The sequence below is a fragment of the Procambarus clarkii genome, chromosome 72 (assembly GCF_040958095.1).
Source record: "Procambarus clarkii isolate CNS0578487 chromosome 72, FALCON_Pclarkii_2.0, whole genome shotgun sequence".
In the NCBI taxonomy this organism is placed as follows: Eukaryota; Metazoa; Arthropoda; class Malacostraca; order Decapoda; family Cambaridae; genus Procambarus; species Procambarus clarkii.
The window spans coordinates 15503586-15521680 of NC_091221.1; the positions used below are offsets into that span (position 1 = coordinate 15503586).

Here is an 18095-nt window from a genome sequence, read left to right on the forward strand (position 1 = left end):
TTTGAACAGGGGAGCTGTGTGTTGTCTGAAAGCAAAGTTTGTTATTGTCCTGATAGCAGATTTTTGCTGGGTGATGATGGGCTTGAGATAGTTTGCAGAGGGTAATCCCATGCACAGATACCATAAGTAAGATAGGGATAGATAAGTGCATAATATAGTGAGAGTAGAGCAGAGTAGAGAACATAATATCTGATCTTAGAGAGTATACCAGCTGTTTTCGAGACTTTCTTAGTTATGTGTTGTATGTTGGTGCTGAAGTTGAGTCTCTCGTCTAAGTATAGGCCTAAGAACTTTCTATCATTTTTAATGTTGCCATATATGTCATATTGCCAACTTTAAGAAAATTAGATGCCATTTTATTCATAGAGTGGTTTTTGCACAGAATAATATTACTTTATATTTTCAGAACAAATCTAAAGTTGGAATCCCTCGTCAAATTGATGAGTCTGAAATTGATACACCAGCAGATGAAGATGATGATGTAAAAGAAGAACGTTCAAATGTTGCCGCTGCTATTAGAAATGGTGACACGGCTTCTACAGTGCTCATCTATGTAAGTATTTTTCAAAGAGTACAAATCCAGTGTTGAATGTTATGAAACTGCATTTTCCAGGTGAGACCCAGAGGCTTCCCGGAGCTATCCAGGCTGATATGTAAATCATTAGACTTTGGCATCAGTCAGTGTGAATGGAGTTCTAGGCCTATTGGTGACCACGAAGCAGAACCTGGCCCCCCTCAGAGAGGTATGAGGAGCAATGGCCTATAGAAATGCACATGGGATTTGGAGCATTCTGTGTCTACCACTGACCAGGCCAGGCACCCAGAAAGGTAACCACCTCAAAACAAAAACCTAATCTGGTTAAAAATGACTAAAATAGATTAACGAGTGGACAGAACTCACCAAATGAAAACGAGCAAATGAGCATGACATCACACATGTCGCGCCGCATGTCTGTGCAGCTGCCTCCTTCTCAGGAGGGAAAAAGGTGAGCCCCAGACCCATCGCGCTGGCTATCCACACCTCAGATCAAGGCAAGATGTCAAAGCACACAAAAAAAATGCCAACTGGGGGAAGAGGGGGTGTTGAGGAGCCTCTAGGTCTCACCCAGAAAATGGCATTTCATTACATTCAACGCTGGTTTTCTGGGGGGAGCCACTTCTGCTCCCTGGAGCTACATCACCAAAGACGAAAACTAGAGGGACTTACTCGGGAGGCAGTTGAGGCTCGCACCTCAACTCGAAGTCAAGACAACAGGCAGCAACCGTCGACCCAAAGTGACACAGGAACACTTACGAGGTAGCATATAGCCAAGACCCTGTTCGACAGTCAAAAACCCCGTGCCCAAATGTCGGCCCACGACACATTACCTAAGACGGTAGCCAGCGCAGCAAACTTACAAAAGTCATGGGCATGGGAATAGACCACAGGCTGGCTAAACCGAATAACCCTGCGAACGACCTGAGAGACTCAAACCCTAGAACAGGGAAGAAGGGAAACTGGATCAATCCAAAACCCGTCTCCGGGCACAGAGGCTGTGGCACACAAATAATGGCGGAGAGCTACAACCGGACACAACACACGATGGACCCCGGCCTGATCAATCAAGCATCAACAACCCAAGGACCCCTCTGGAAAGCACCAGTCTCATTCTTTGCCAGAAAAGAAGGAGACGGCTGTAAACGAACAAACCTATCACTTCGACCAAAAGGGCAGAAACCTCTTCGCCAAAGGAGAGCATGAAGCTCCTCGACCCAACCCCAGAGGTCAATGCCTATAAGAAAAGAGCCTTAGAAAAACAATCCTGAACTGAAAGGGCCACAACAAACCAAGGAAAGATAGATAAGAGAGCACTCTACCCAAAGACCAGGACGGCTCAGGTGGCGCACGAGCAGGCCAGAGGTGAAACAATGTCTGAGACTGCTTGCGAAACGGTGCAGAAGTAACATCGATACTGAAAGCAAGCTGCAGCGGCTCTGCCAACACCGCACAATATGAGGTGACAGCATTCGGCATAAGATGATGGTCTTGAAATAGCCATGAGAGAAAAGACAAAACCTTACCAGAAAGCGAAGTACAGCAACGAAGAGACAAAAAGAAACAGAAGGACCGCAAGGAAACTTGATACTGCTGCCGAGACGAAGCCCGCAGGTGAGACACCATCAAGAAGCCATCTGACTTGAGTCAAAAAGAACAAATGCGAAGACTCGAGAAGATCGAACCAGCCTCATAACGGACCGGACCGATTTGCTGAAAGAGGCTGACCCGCGGGAAAACCTGCGGGTTCGGACATCGAGCAAGCAGCGCCTGAAACTAAGTCTGGGCTGGCCACCATGGGGCCAACAGGACTACTCTTCCCCTGGTAAGTCTCCAAGTCAGCCAGGACCTGGAGCAACAGTTGAACCAGGGTGAAGAGGTTCAGGAACCCCCACCTCAACCAGTCCTGCCTGGTCGACCCCCGACGAAGGCATCAACCTTGACGGCCTCGCAGTCGGGGAAGGGCGCCATATATACTGGCAGATGCCTTGAGCATGCCGACGCGAAGAGGACCACCTCCAGGCACCCGAACATCTGGTAGAGCCAACTGAATGAGTCAAGTGTCAACCGTCCATTTTGTGGACAGAGGAATGAACCAGGACAGGCCATCCGCCAGGACGTTGAACACCCCCTGGACAGGAACGGCAGGTGTCCAGGAGAGCCAAACCCCGAGAACTCAACAGACGAGTCACCCAAAGCGACCAGCCCCAAGAACCAAGGACTGCATCCAACCCCCCTCGGTTCAGGCAAAGAACTATCCGGGAGCAGTCTGAATTGAGCTGGATCATTGATCTGCGGGCGACCCGAACCCTCCGAAGGGAAAACTAAACCGTTGCGAACACCCGCACCATGCAGTGGCTTCGATGGAAGGACGGACCCCACTGCCGCTAGCCAGCCTGGTAGGCACTGGTCACAAAACCTGAGTCGAGAAACGACGCATCCGTGAACACATTGAGCGAGGGCTTGGGTAGACGCCAAGGAGGAAGCTGGCGATGCAAGGTCCGGGGTGCAGCTTTGTGTTGCGTCGTCGCCTTGTGTGTTTGGCCCCCCCCCCCCTTTCCCTGAAACAATCACATGCAGAACCGCACCCGAAGAAGAGACTCCAGAGGGAGAGACAAGGAAGTAGTCTGAGAGTCCTTGTTGGGTCACTGACACCTTGACCCAGAGTCTTGCAAGTTGTGTTCTCTGCATGTTCTCCAGTACTCTCCTGATGTCCTTGCTGTTAAGAGTACAAGCGGCATCCGCGTTGCATGCTCGGTTAGGTTGCTGCAACATGCTAGGTTGGTTCCCACCCGGATGCCCCGGGGCCACCCGCTTTAGTTAGGTGTTGTTTGCCCCTTTCTGCTTCCTGTTCCCAGCTCCTGATCGTCTGTGGGTTTCAGGGTCAGGGCAGGGTTTAGTTAGTGACGAGACTCGGGTGACTTTTGGGGCTGCCCCGTTCGGGTTAGGGACTGAGGTTTTCGAGCTTGGTCCTCCTGCTGAAGCTTCTGGGATCTTACCAGCGGCCCGTTCTTTGCAGCCTTTCCTCTGGACTCTTACTTTTCTTTAACCCTTAAACTGCGCATGGCATATATATACTATATACTGAACACACTTAGGGTGCCAGTACCCTTAACCCTCAAACCGCTAGGGGCCCAAATGGAATTCACACCCACAGGCGCAACAACAATTGTAACATATTACCTCACCCAAAATGAAAGCTGTTTAAATCATTGCATAGTAAGAACTGTTTAGTGTTTGCAGGTTATAGTTGTGTGTGTGTAAACTAAAAGTCTTTGACAATGTAATAAGTTATTACGAAACGCGTTCAAGTGTCGCGTCACACTAGAAATAAAAAAGAATTTTGGAGAATTGATTTTTCAATTATCATCAACAGTGAAAAGAAACATAAGAAATATTGAGAAAATTTGTGTTAGAATTATTAATCTTACTTTTTCGGTCATATTTAATAATAATATATATATTGTGACGGTAACGCGTTGGTGTTCGGCTGTTTAATGCTAGGGGTATGGCCTCGTCACATAGTTATAAAAAAAATAGAAAAACTGGAACTTCGTCTGTGGTAAGGTAAGGAGAAGACACACAAAACACAAGTAAACTTTAACAATGAAATTTTAATTACGTTAAATAAATCAAAACATGAAAATAATGCACAAACAAATATGTATAATAAAATCAATCAATCAAAATAATAAGAATTCTTAAATGACAAAATGAAAAGTTACGTTAAGGCAAAATAACAAGAAGTGCAATACAACAGTAAGTGGGAGGTGCTGGAATATTGGCTTAAAGCCACCACCTCTCTCAGTACACTCTAGAGTCTAGCTGGGAGGAGTGCTGGCTACGAAAGCACGGAACATTCTGAGGACTGATGTTGGGGCGACCCCAGACATCAGGTAGTATTGGGGCGAGTGCAGGTGCAGCCAGACCGGCGACCAATCAGCGGAGCCGTAGCGATCAACGGGTAGTTTGGTGGTTGGAGTTCGAACAGGTGGCTGGTTGCATACGTTTCTGCTCACCCTGGCAAGCCTTGCTGGTGCTGGTGTTGTTGTCGTTGTTGGACATTTCTTCCATAGTCTTTTTATATAATTGTGAAGACGTAATTTTGGAGGGAAGAGCAGGCTCAATCTCTTGAAGGAGATTATCGTCACAACTCTCCCCCGAAGCCTGCGGTTCTGGAAGAAGTACGTCGTTATGTGGTGGAGTAATGGATGGAGTCGCTTCTACTTCATAAACTCTGGAGAGATCATGGGCTAAGATGTTGTCAGACTCTTGGTATAGCGTGTCTCCAGGTTGAATTTCTGCAGGTAGCAAGCCCATAGTAGAAGACGTTGAGATGAGAAGTGGGCGTGCTGCAGGAGGTGTAGGGTGGTGTGGTCCGTGTTGATGGTGGACCGAGCACTTTTCAGGTGTGGAGTGAAGTGCTGAAGCTTCAGGATGAGGAAGAGTAGCTCCTTGCCAATTGTTCCGTCGTTCCTTGTAGCAGTAGTCGCTGACAGGTGAATTCTTCTCGCCTCGTTGCTGCATCACGACACCACCATCGTCGGTACCATTGGCGTCGACATGGAGGATGTAGGGCTTATCTGACGAGGTGAGAGTGGAATTAGAAGAGGGCATAGGAGCACGAGTATTATCCTGAAAGCATTTGGGAAGATCATTAAGGATTTTGGAATTAGAAAGCGCCGACTCTTGTCAGTGCTTTCGGGAGAAGAAGCTGGGATGGTCTCACTGTGGATGTAGGGTTCTGTGAAGGTGGAATAATTAGTCAAGACAGTGGGAGGAGTACCATTATATTGCTTCAGGAGGTTGACGTGGCACAGCTGGGTCTTCCGCCGCCTATCTGGAGTCTCTATCACATAATTATTATTATTCCTGCACTCTTTGACGCAGTAGGGTCCTGAAAATCTGTTTTGTAAAGGTGAACCTGGGATAGGGAAATAAGCAAGGACGAAGTCTCCCGGCTTGAATTTTCTTACTTTGCTGGTCTGGTCGTAATGAGTCTTCATTCTCACCTGGGCTTTCAATAGATTATCATGGGCAAAGCGGTGGACTCTCTCTAGAATGTGCTGAAGGTTTTGAAGAAACTGGGGCACATTCTGATGCTCACTGAAGGTGGCATCTCTGAGAGAGTCTTTGAAAGCCTTAAGGGGAGTACGGCACTTACGGCCGTAGAGCATCTCATAAGGAGATACTCCTAGGGACTCATTGGGGAGACTTCTGAAAATACACATTATTAGGTCAATCTGCTTATCCCAATCCTTTGAGGTTTCACTACAAAACTTTTTCAAGAGTGCTTTGATGGTCTGATGACTACGTTCAAGAGAACCCTGTGAAGCAGGATGATAGGGGCTGGACAATACCTGTTTGATGTTGAACTCCTCCAGTGTCCTTTTGAAGAGATCACTGGTGAAGTTGGTGCCACAGTCACTTTGAATCTCCCTGGGAAATCCGTATTGAGTGAAGATCTTCAGTAGATGTTTGATAACCGTAGCAGCCGTGATGTTCTTCACTGGAACTGCTATGGGAAATCTGGTGGTAGGACACAGGATGGTTAGGATGTAGGCGTTACCTGAACTGGTCCGAGGTAAAGGACCAACACAGTCTATTATGAGTCTGTGGAAAGGTTCCGCAGGCACCTGTAAGGGAATCAGTGGTGCTCTGGGAATGGAGACGTTCGGTTTGCCTGCCATCTGACATGTATGACACTGTTTTACGTACTGTTTGACGTTGTTTACCATACCTGGCCAGTAGTAGTCTTGACGAATCCCATGGTAAGTCTTGTTGAAGCCGTAGTGGGAGAATGCTCCGTGGGCCAGGTGTAGAATAGTGGGCCGCAGGCTGGTGGGAATCACAAGTTGTTCGGTGTTGGCCCAATCGTCCTCCTCCTTCAGTTTACTGGGTCTATATCTGCGGTAGAGCAAGTCGTTCTCTAGGAAGAACCCAGGAATACTGTCGGGTTGAGTCTCAGCCTGGAAAAACAATGGTGTTAAAGTAAGATCTTCCCTCTGCAACTTACGGAACTCCAACTTGGTCAGATGCGGGGGTAGTTTCTGAGGGTCTTGAGGGACAGCGGTAGCAGTAGAGTCAGCTGGCTGTGGACGTGCGGCTTGTGCACGGGTGGTCACGAGAACCGGAGGAGAAACTTCACTCTCTTGAACCTCTGCTGGAACATACTCAAGAATAGGGTTACTTGGCACAGAGTTACACACCTGGGGTTTGTCCATGACGATCAGGTTGGTCGGTTGCAGGTCTTCTGCCAAGTCGTTGCCTAGGAGAAGTTGCACTCCAGGCATGGGAAAAGGCTTTTCCCTGACGGCGACTTGGACTTCCCCGTTCACGTAGGGACAATCCAGGTGGACTCTGGCGAGAGGGTATGGAGTAGTAGCAGTGAGGTCAGTGATGAAGACCGTTTCCCCGGTGTAGACTATGTTGGGCACAGCCGACTTCAAGATGATCGATTGTAGAGCCGCTGTGTCCCTCAAGATCTTCAATTTGAAACGTCCCTCCGGATTTGAACCGTTGGCAGAGACAGTTCCAGTATACAGGTGGTTACTGAAAAGAGAAAGATCATTAACATCAACACCAACATTCATCACAGGCTTACCGGACTTAGGAGGAGTTGGTTTGGGTCGTTGTTGGTCAGTGGTTCCCTTGTATTGAGACTTACCACACTTGTCTATGGTATGTCCATAGAGTCTACAATACTTGCAGTACAGTTGTGAACCAGCTTGATCGGGGCTCACCTTCTCGTAACTGTACCACGACTTCTTACTGGAGGATGGTTCAGGTGTCAGCCGGTGGATGAGGCTGTAAGTGTCAGCCGACTTAGCACACTTCAGGTAGTCGGTTTCTTCTTTATCTGCTAAGTAGAGGCGGACAGGAGGCGGCACACGTCTCAAGAATTCTTCAACAAGCATCAGGTTGACGAGTTCTGTAAAAGTAGAGACATGTGCTGCTTCCAGCCATTTCATGAAATACCTCCGTTTCGTGTTAGCAAACTCAAGGAAGGTAGTGGTACTTGCCTTCAGGTGGTCACGGAATTTCCTTCTATAACTTTCAGTAGAGAGGAGGTAGGCGTCCAACACTGCTTGTTTCAGAGTGTAGTAGTCATTCTCAGACGCCAAAGTACTGAGTGTGACTGCAGCTCTACCTGTAAGATGGACTCTGAGAAGTGTGGCCCATTGGTCGACAGGCCAACTGAGTTGATTAGCAAGGGTTTCAAAGGTGGTGAAAAAAACATCAACTTCTGCTTCTACAAAGGATGGCATTAACTTACTTGCATGTGATATATTAAAACTGACGGGAAGATTGGCAGTAGCTTGTTGGCGTTGAGTGAAGTGGGAAGTTTCCAAGGCGATTTCACGTTGACGACACTCTAGAGCCAGAGTCGCTTGTTGCTTGTCATGTTCGCGTTGCATCTCCAACTCGCGTCGTTTGGTTTCAAGCTGTACTCGTTCCCGCTCCTGGAGTAGTGCTACCTCACGTTCTTGGAGGGCGAGTCCTCGTTCGTGTTCTTCTCTCCTCAAAGCAGCTTCGCGTTCTCTGAGGGTGATTTCTCGTTCTTGTTCTTCCCTTCGTATGGCAGCTGCTCGTTCTTGTTGTTCGAGGGCTTCCCTTTGCTGTTCGCGGGCTTCCTTTTGCTGCTCACGTTCAATCTTAGCCAGCTCTAGTTTAAGTTTCATCGTTGCCAAGTCAGTTTTATCTGCAATATAGTAAGTTTCATGAGTTTCAGAGTCTATCTTACCTTGCTCTAAATAGTAATCCAGCAACAGGTTGTGTAGGTCATTTTTGTTGGCTTGATAGGGAACTTCTAGTTGATACTCATGTGCAAGAGTTTGTAGTTCAGTCCTCTTGGCACGACTTAAAGTCCCTATTTCACCTGCTGGATTTGCACGGAAAGTTTGGAGACGAAACATGGTGAAATTAGCAAATAAAGGTACACGAATGTTCAATAATGAAATGTCAGAAACAGGACAACGTGGCAACTGGTACCTATCCTGTGTGATCTTTAACAATTTAACGTTAAGTGAAAGATATTAAATTAAATCAAGGGCGCAGGAAATCTTGTACCCGGTACTCATGTAAGAGAATAAGGGCAAGAAAATCCTACTAACAAATGAAACAAAGTTTCGAAAACAAATGAAACAGTTAAATGCTTCAAAAGTAAAATTGGTAGTCCAAGGATGTAGGCATACCTTGCCAAGTCTCTAAAGGACATAAAGCAAGTTTTTCCCACTGAATTTAATATGATACTTACAGAATTAGCGAACTTTTGTGCTCTGAAAAAATAAGCTAATTCCCTACCGTTGTATGTATCATCATCTCTGACTGACGTGTAGGGGTGCGAGGTGTCAACTGGTGACGAGAACTGCTGCTGAGGTCCCAATTCAGCAACTAAAGTTCGAGCTAGAGGAACTATGGCCCTCTTTGTCCTCCTACAGTCAGATTGCAGAAGATTGGGTACTCTTGACCCGGGGCAGACCACAGTACCAGGGTACCAATATGATGATCTGTCAGAATGAGAAATATTCAAGGGACATAGATGGTAAATACGAGTAATAACATGGAGGGAGAGATGACCAATTAAGAGTATGACTGCGGCCTACAGTCACCACGTAATCCAAAGTTGTCTCACCTTCACTATATGTTACTCTCGTAATGCACAATACACCGCACCTTATAAAAAATGAAATTGAATGAAAAATAGTAAAGCTACGTTAACAGAGTTAAATACGCTTACCATAAATTACCACTTGGCACCAGTACCTGAGTGAGGCTCCTAGGACAGGGCCCCCATATAACTTGTGACGGTAACGCGTTGGTGTTCGGCTGTTTAATGCTAGGGGTATGGCCTCGTCACATAGTTATAAAAAAAATAGAAAAACTGGAACTTCGTCTGTGGTAAGGTAAGGAGAAGACACACAAAACACAAGTAAACTTTAACAATGAAATTTTAATTACGTTAAATAAATCAAAACATGAAAATAATGCACAAACAAATATGTATAATAAAATCAATCAATCAAAATAATAAGAATTCTTAAATGACAAAATGAAAAGTTACGTTAAGGCAAAATAACAAGAAGTGCAATACAACAGTAAGTGGGAGGTGCTGGAATATTGGCTTAAAGCCACCACCTCTCTCAGTACACTCTAGAGTCTAGCTGGGAGGAGTGCTGGCTACGAAAGCACGGAACATTCTGAGGACTGATGTTGGGGCGACCCCAGACATCAGGTAGTATTGGGGCGAGTGCAGGTGCAGCCAGACCGGCGACCAATCAGCGGAGCCGTAGCGATCAACGGGTAGTTTGGTGGTTGGAGTTCGAACAGGTGGCTGGTTGCATACGTTTCTGCTCACCCTGGCAAGCCTTGCTGGTGCTGGTGTTGTTGTCGTTGTTGGACATTTCTTCCATAGTCTTTTTATATAATTGTGAAGACGTAATTTTGGAGGGAAGAGCAGGCTCAATCTCTTGAAGGAGATTATCGTCACAATATATATATATATATATATATATATATATATATATATATATATATATATATATATATATATATATATATATATATATATATATATACACACATATATATATATATATATATATATATATATATATATATACACATATATATATATATATATATATATATATATATATATATATATATATATATTGTGACGATAATCTCCTTCAAGAGATTGAGCCTGCTCTTCCCTCCATAATTACGTCGTCGAAATTATATAAAACGACTATGGAAGACATGTCCAACAACGACAACAACACCAGCAAGGCTTGCCAGGGTGAGCAAAACGTATGCAGCCAGCCACCTGTTCGGACTCAAACCACCAAACTACATGTTGATCGCTACCGGCTCCGCTGATTGGTCGCCGGTCTGGCTGCACCTGCACTCGCCCCCCCCATAATACTTGATGTCTGGGGTCGCCACGACCTCAGACCTCAGAATGTTCAGTGCTCTCGTTGTCACCACTACTCCCGGCTAGACGCTAGCGTGTACTGAGAGAAGTGGTGGCTTAAAGCCAATATTCCAGCACCTCCCATTTACTTTTGTATTGCACTTCTTGTTATTTTGCCTTAACGTAACTTTTCATTGTGTCATTTAATTATTCTTATTATTTTGATGGATTGATTTTATTATACGAATTTGTTTGTGCATTTTATTCATGCTTTGATTTATTTAACGTAATTAAAATTTCATTGTTAAAATTTACTTGTGTTTTGTGTGTCTTCTCCTTACCTTACCACAGACGAAGTTCCAGTTTTTTCTATTTTTTTTTTTATAACTATGTGACGAGGCCATACCCCTAGCCTTAAACAGCCGAACACCAACGCGTTACCGTCACAATATATATATATATATATATATATATATATATATATATACACAACTTTAGAACACTTTCCCACCAGGAGACTCGAACCCTAGCCAGCACAGAAGCCTTCCAGCAACTGGCATAACAGGTACGCCTTAACCCGCTCCACCACCTGCTCAGACAGGTGTCTGAGCAGGTGGTGGAGCGGGTTAAGGCGTACCTGTTATGCCAGTTACTGGAAGGCTTCTGTGCTGGCTAGGGTTCGAGTCTCCTGGTGGGAAAGTGTTCTAAAGTTGTATACTTCACTCTCGTGTTTAGGAGAGTTGTGCCATATATATATATATATATATATATATATATATATATATATATATATATATATATATATATATATATATATATATATATGTATTTAGAAAATTATTAAAAAAAATTATTAAATTAGAAAATTATTAAATACAGAGGTCTAGCACACTGCTACAGCTTTGTTCCGATCGGCTCGGAGACCCTTGGTTCGTGGGGAAAATGTACATTGAAGTTCCTGAAGGAATTTGGGGACAAATTGATCAGCGCTACAAAAGACCAGAGAGCAAAAAGTTTCTTGTTCCAGCGCCTCAGTGTTGCGATTCAGAGGGGAAATGCCTGTTGCGTCTTGGGCACTAGTCCAACTTCAGAGGAATTCGAAGAAGTGTTTGACTTGCAACAATGATCGAACCCGTCTGTGACATTCATCAATGTTTCCCATTGTTGTGTTTTTCAAGAGATCCATAACCTTTAATCACCTTTTTGCACTGTTATTTTAGTATCAACCCATGTATATCTTGTAACCATCAAATGCATAATAAAGCACAAAAAATAAAAAAGGCGGTGGTAGGAGAAAAGCACACAGAAACTGTATTGGAGGGGATCTAAACATTCCCTCTAATGCGTTATGCGTGGTTTCCTCCGAGGCTATGGGTCCCCCTTCTTCCAGCTAGAGGTGGTACTCCCTTCCATATATATATTTAAAAAAATATATATATATATTTTTTTTTTTTTTCTGAGGTCCTCTGAAGTTGGACTATATATATATATATATATATATATTATTAAATATGACCGAAAAAGTAAGATTAATAATTCTAACACGAATTTTCTCAATCTTTCGTACATTACGCTTCACTGTTGGAGGTAAATCAAAAATCACTTCTCCAAAATTCATTTTTATTTCTAGTCTGACGCGACACGGGCGCGTTTCGTAAAACTTATTACATTTTCAAAGACTTCACAAATACACAACTGATTAGAACTTGCGTTTCCCTGATTTTATATCTACATTTGAGTGAGGTGGGAAGGGTGATGTGGCATTAACACAAGACAGAACAATAGGGGATATTAATAGGGTATTAAAAGTATCAACACAAGACAGAACAGAAACAATGGGTATTGAATAGAAGTGTTTGTAGAAAGCCTATAGGTCCATATTTCTTGATGCTTCTATATTGGAGCGGAGTCTTGAGGTGGGTAGAATATAGTTGTGCAATAATTGGCTGTTGATTGCTGGTGTTGACTTCTTGATGTGTAGTGCCTCGCAAACGTCAAGCCGCCTGCTATCGCTGTATCTATCGATGATTTCTGTGTTGTTTACTAGGATTTCTAGTAAGAAATCCAATCCAAGAAATAATTTCTAGTAAGAAATTCTAGTAAGAAATGTTGTTTACTAAGAAATCCTAGTAAACAACACAGAAATCATCGATAGATACAGAGATAGCAGGCGGCTTGACGTTTGCGAGGCACTACACATCAAGAAGTCAACACCAGCAATCAACAGCCAATTATTGCACAACTATATTCTACCCACCTCAAGACTCCGCTCCAATATAGAAGCATCAAGAAATATGGACCTATAGGCTTTCTACAAACACTTCTATTCAATACCCATTGTTTCTGTTCTGTCTTGTGTTGATACTTTTAATACCCTATTAATATCCCCTATTGTTCTGTCTTGTGTTAATGCCACATCACCCTTCCCACCTCACTCAAATGTAGATATAAAATCAGAGAAACGCAAGTTCTAATCAGTTGTGTATTTGTGAAGTCTTTGAAAATGTAATAAGTTTTACGAAACGCGCCCGTGTCGCGTCAGACTAGAAATAAAAATGAATTTTGGAGAAGTGATTTTTGATTTACCTCCAACAGTGAAGCGTAATGTACGAAAGATTGAGAAAATTCGTGTTAGAATTATTAATCTTACTTTTTCGGTCATATTTAATAATATATGTCTACAGGAAAGACTGCTACCAAAATATACTAATAAATATATATATATATATATATATATATATATATATATATATATACAACTTTAGAACACTTTCCCACCAGGAGACTCGAACCCTAGCCAGCACAGAAGCCTTCCAGCAACTGGCATAACAGGTACGCCTTAACCCTCTCCACCACCTGCTCAGACCCTAGAGCACTAGAGCAAGTGAGGGGTCATTTAGACGTTAATTTCATTTAGACGTTGAAATTAACGTCTAAATGACCCCTCACTTGTTCTAGTGCTCTAGGGTCTGAGCAGGTGGTGGAGAGGGTTAAGGCGTACCTGTTATGCCAGTTGCTGGAAGGCTTCTGTGCTGGCTAGGGTTCCAGTCTCCTTTTGGGAAAGTGTTCTAAAGTTGTATACTTGACTCTCGTGTTTAGGAGAGTTGTGCCATATATAGATATATATATATATATATATATATATATATATATATATATATATATATATATATATATATATATATATATATATATATATATATATATATGCGAACAAGCCTGAATGGTCCCCAGGACAATATGCAACTGAAAACTCACACCCCAGAAGTGACTCGAACCCATACTCCCAGGAGCAACGCAGCTGGTATGTACAAGACGCCTTAATCCACTTGACCATCACGACCGGACATAATGAGGTGATAGCCGAGGCTATTTGAACCACCCCACCACCGGCACTCGGATAGTAATCTTGGGCATAGCATTTTACCAAATCACCTCATTCTTTGGGGCACACGTGAGGAACACAAATGCGAACAAGCCTGAATGGTCCCCAGGACAATATGCAAGTGGATTAAGGCGTCTTGTACATACCAGTTGCGTTGCTCCTGGGAGTATGGGTTCGAGTCACTTCTGGGGTGTGAGTTATATATATATATATATATATATATATATATATATATATATATATATATATATATATATATATATATATATATATATATGTCGTACGTAGTAGCCAGAACGCACTTCTCAGCCTACTATGCAAGGCCTGATTTGCCTAATAAGCCAAGATTTCATGAATTAATTGTTTTTCGACTACCTAACCTACCTAACCTAACCTAACCTAACTTTTTAGGCTACCTAACCTAACCTAACCTATAAAGATAGGTTAGGTTAGGTAGGGTTGATTAGGTTCGGTCATATATCTACGTTAATTTTAACTCCAATAAAAATTTTTTACCTCATACATAATGAAATGGGTAGCTTTATCATTTCATAAGAAAAAAACTAGAGAAAATATATTAATTCAGGAAAACTTGGCTTATTAGGCAAATTGGGCCTTGCATAGTAGGCTGAAAAGTGCATTCTGGCTACTAGGTACGACATATATATATATATATATATATATATATATATATATATATATATATATATATATATATATATATATATATATATTAAATATGATCGAAAAAGTAAGATTAATAATTCTAACACGAATTTTCTCTATCTTTCGTACATTTCTTTTCACTGTTGGTGGTAATTCAAAAACCAATTCTCCAAAATTTATTTTTATTTCTAGTCTGACGCGACACTTGAGCGCGTTTCGTAAAACTTATTACATTTTCAAAGACTTTAGTTTACACATACACAACTGAATAGAACTTACACATCTCCGATTTGTTTATATCTACATTTGAGTGAGGTGGATAGGGTGAGGTGGCATTAATAGGGAATTAATTTCATCAACACAAGACAGAACACGAAACAATGGGTATTGAATGGAAGTGATTGTAGAAAGCCTATTGGTCCATATTTCTTGATGCTTCTATATTGGAGTGTAGTCTTGAGGTGGGTAGAATATCGTTGTGCATTAATTGGCTGTTGATTGCTGGTGTTGACTTTTTAATGTGTAGTGCCTCGCAAACGTCAAGCCGCCTGCTATCGCTGTATCTATCGATGATTTCTGTGTTGTTTACTAGGATTTCTCTGGCGATGGTTTGGTTGTGGGAAGAGATTATATGTTCCTTAATGGAGCCCTGTTGCTTATGCATCGTTAAACGCCTAGAAAGAGATGTTGTTGTCTTGCCTATATACTGGGTTTTTTGGAGCTTACAGTCCCCAAGAGGGCATTTGAAGGCATAGACGACGTTGGTCTCTTTTAAAGCGTTCTGCTTTGTGTCTGGAGAGTTTCTCATGAGTAGGCTGGCCGTTTTTCTGGTTTTATAGTAAATCGTCAGTTGTATCCTCTGATTTTTGTCTGTAGGGATAACGTTTCTATTAACAATATCTTTCAGGACCCTTTCCTCCGTTTTATGAGCTGTGGAAAAGAAGTTCCTGTAAAATAGTCTAATAGGGGGTATAGGTGTTGTGTTAGTTGTCTCTTCAGAGGTTGCATGGCGTTTCACTTTCCTTCTTATGATGTCTTCGACGAAACCATTGGAGAAGCCGTTGTTGACTAGGACCTGCCTTACCCTACAGAGTTCTTCGTCGACTTGCTTCCATTCTGAGCTGTGGCTGAGAGCACGGTCGACATATGCGTTAACAACACTCCTTTTGTACCTGTCTGGACAGTCGCTGTTGGCATTTAGGCACATTCCTATGTTCGTTTCCTTAGTGTAGACTGCACTATATTATAAAAAAAATAAAAAAATAAATAAAAAAAATACCAATAAAAAAAAATTGACCTCATACATAATGAAATGGGTAGCTTTATCATTTCATAAGAAAAAAATTAGAGAAAATATATTAATTCATGAAAACTTGGCTTATTAGGCAAATTGGGCCTTGAATAGTAGGCTGAGAAGTGCGTTCTGGCTACTAGGTATATATATACAGGCATACCTCAGAATACGAGTTTAATCCGTTCCTGGAGACGCCTCGCCTTCCGAAAACTCGCATTTCGAAGTTAATTTCCCCATAAGAAATAAAGGGAAATGAATTAATCCGTTCCTGACTACCCCAAAAACCCCACATCAAACTAAATTTTTATACCTAATTTACCTAATTCATCTAAATAAACCTACAAAACTATGTTCCAGTTATTACTTACCTTGCTGTCGAGTGCTGTAGGCGTATGGAAGATGGTGAGGAGGGGGGAGGAGGAGAGGAGTTACTGTTTGGAAGGGGAGTCCCCTTCCATAATCACATCAGGCAGTGAGGACCTTTCTGGTGTGCTCTCCCTGGGACGTTTAACCTGAGTGCCACTAGGTCCTGGTTGAGGCTCACTGCTCGATTTCCTCACCACAAATCTGTCCATGGAAGCTTGCTTTTCCCTTCTTCGCAAGCTGTCTCTGTAGTAAGGCATCACATTGTCATTGAAAAGATTAAGACAACGGCCTACTACAGCTTTCTCTGGGTGAGTCTGTTCAATAGTTGTTTGAATCTCTTCCCACATCTGACACACCTTCTTAATTACTGCAGAAGGGACATTCGCTGGTGCTGTTGGTGCTGCTGCCACCTCCTCCTCCACTGCAGAATCATTCGCTGCTGTGTTGGCTTGCTGTTCCTGTTGAAGGGCTAGGAGTTCTTCGGTGGTCAGTTCTTCGTTGTGTTCTTCCACCAACTCCTCCACATCATCACCATCCAATTCCAAGCCCATTTGCTGGCCTAGACTAACAATTTCCTCAACAATAGGCGCATCATTTATAGGCTCAAACCCCTCAAAGTCTAGTTCTCTCACACCTTCAGGCCACAATTTTCTCCAGCCAGAGATCAGGGTTCTTTGAGTCACTTCTTGCCAGGCTTTGTCAACGAGTTTTAAAGCACTACAAATGTTAAAATGCTCTCTCCAGAACTCTTTGAGGGTGAGGTTTGTGGCTTCAGTCACTTCAAAACATTTCCGGAAAAGTGCCCTTTCATACAGTTTCTTAAAATTCGCTATGATTTTCTGGTCCATAGGCTGAATTAGAGGAGTGGTGTTAGGAGGAAGGAATTTAACTGTGAGGAATTTATTGTATTTAGGCAACAAATCATCTTCCAAGCCTGGAGGATGAGCAGGAGCATTGTCAAGGAGAAGCACGGCTTTGAGTGGCAATTGTTTCTCCTGCAGATATTTTTCTATGGCAGGGCACAGCACTTCATTCACCCACTCCGAAAAAATAAGCCTAGTCACCCATGCTTTTTTATTAGACTTCCACATCACACACAAATAGGTTTTCTGCACATTATACTGTTTGAAAACCCTTGGATTTTCAGAATGATACACTAGCAAGGGTTTAATTTTCAAATCGCCACTCGCATTTCCACACAGCACAAGCGTAAACCTATCTTTCATAGGCTTGTGTCCAGGCAAGGATTTTTCCTCCTTGGTAATGTATGTCCTCTTAGGCATTCTTTTCCAAAACAGTCCTGTTTCATCACAATTAAACACTTGTTGCGGTAGGTATCCCCCAGTCTCTGCAAATTCTTTAAATTCTTCAATAAATCGTCCAGCGGCTGGTTTGTCTGAGCTGGCTGCCTCCCCATGCCTTGTAACACTATGGATACCACTTCTCTTTCTAAATTTTTCAAACCAGCCCCTGCTTGCCTTAAATTCTTTCTTATCTGCATCACTCGTTGCAGGGGTCTTCTTTAGAAGGTCTTCGTGCAACACCCTGGCTTTCTCACAAATAATGGCCTCCGAAACACTATCACCCCTCAACTCCTTGTCGTGTATCCAAATTAATAACAACTTTTCCACTTCTTCAAGTATTTGTGGTCTTTGTGCCGTTAATGTTCTTACTCCTTTTGCCACATTAGCACCCATAATCTTATTTTTCTTCTTAAGTATAGTGCATATTGTTGATGTGGCTTTGTTGTACTGCCTACAAAGTTCAACAACACGTGTACCGTTCTCATGCTTCCGAATGATCTCTTGTTTCTCCTCTATTGTCATCCTCACATGAGCTTTCTGGCCTTTATCCTTACCACTGGCTTTCTTGGGACTCATGGTGAGATATATAATAACAAATTGTATAGACAAATCACCAAAAATCCAACAAA

The 18095-nt window shown here is 42.8% G+C and overlaps 1 protein-coding gene across 1 annotated transcript in view; it reads left to right on the forward strand.

Moving 5' to 3' along the window:
* Positions 1-18095, forward strand: part of LOC123773774 (cholesterol transporter ABCA5) — a 567017-nt gene that overhangs the window by 414608 nt on the left and 134314 nt on the right. The window contains exon 25 of the mRNA XM_045767705.2: positions 407-553. Coding sequence (XP_045623661.1) covers positions 407-553 — 147 coding nt within the window. The remainder of the gene's footprint in view (positions 1-406; positions 554-18095) is intronic.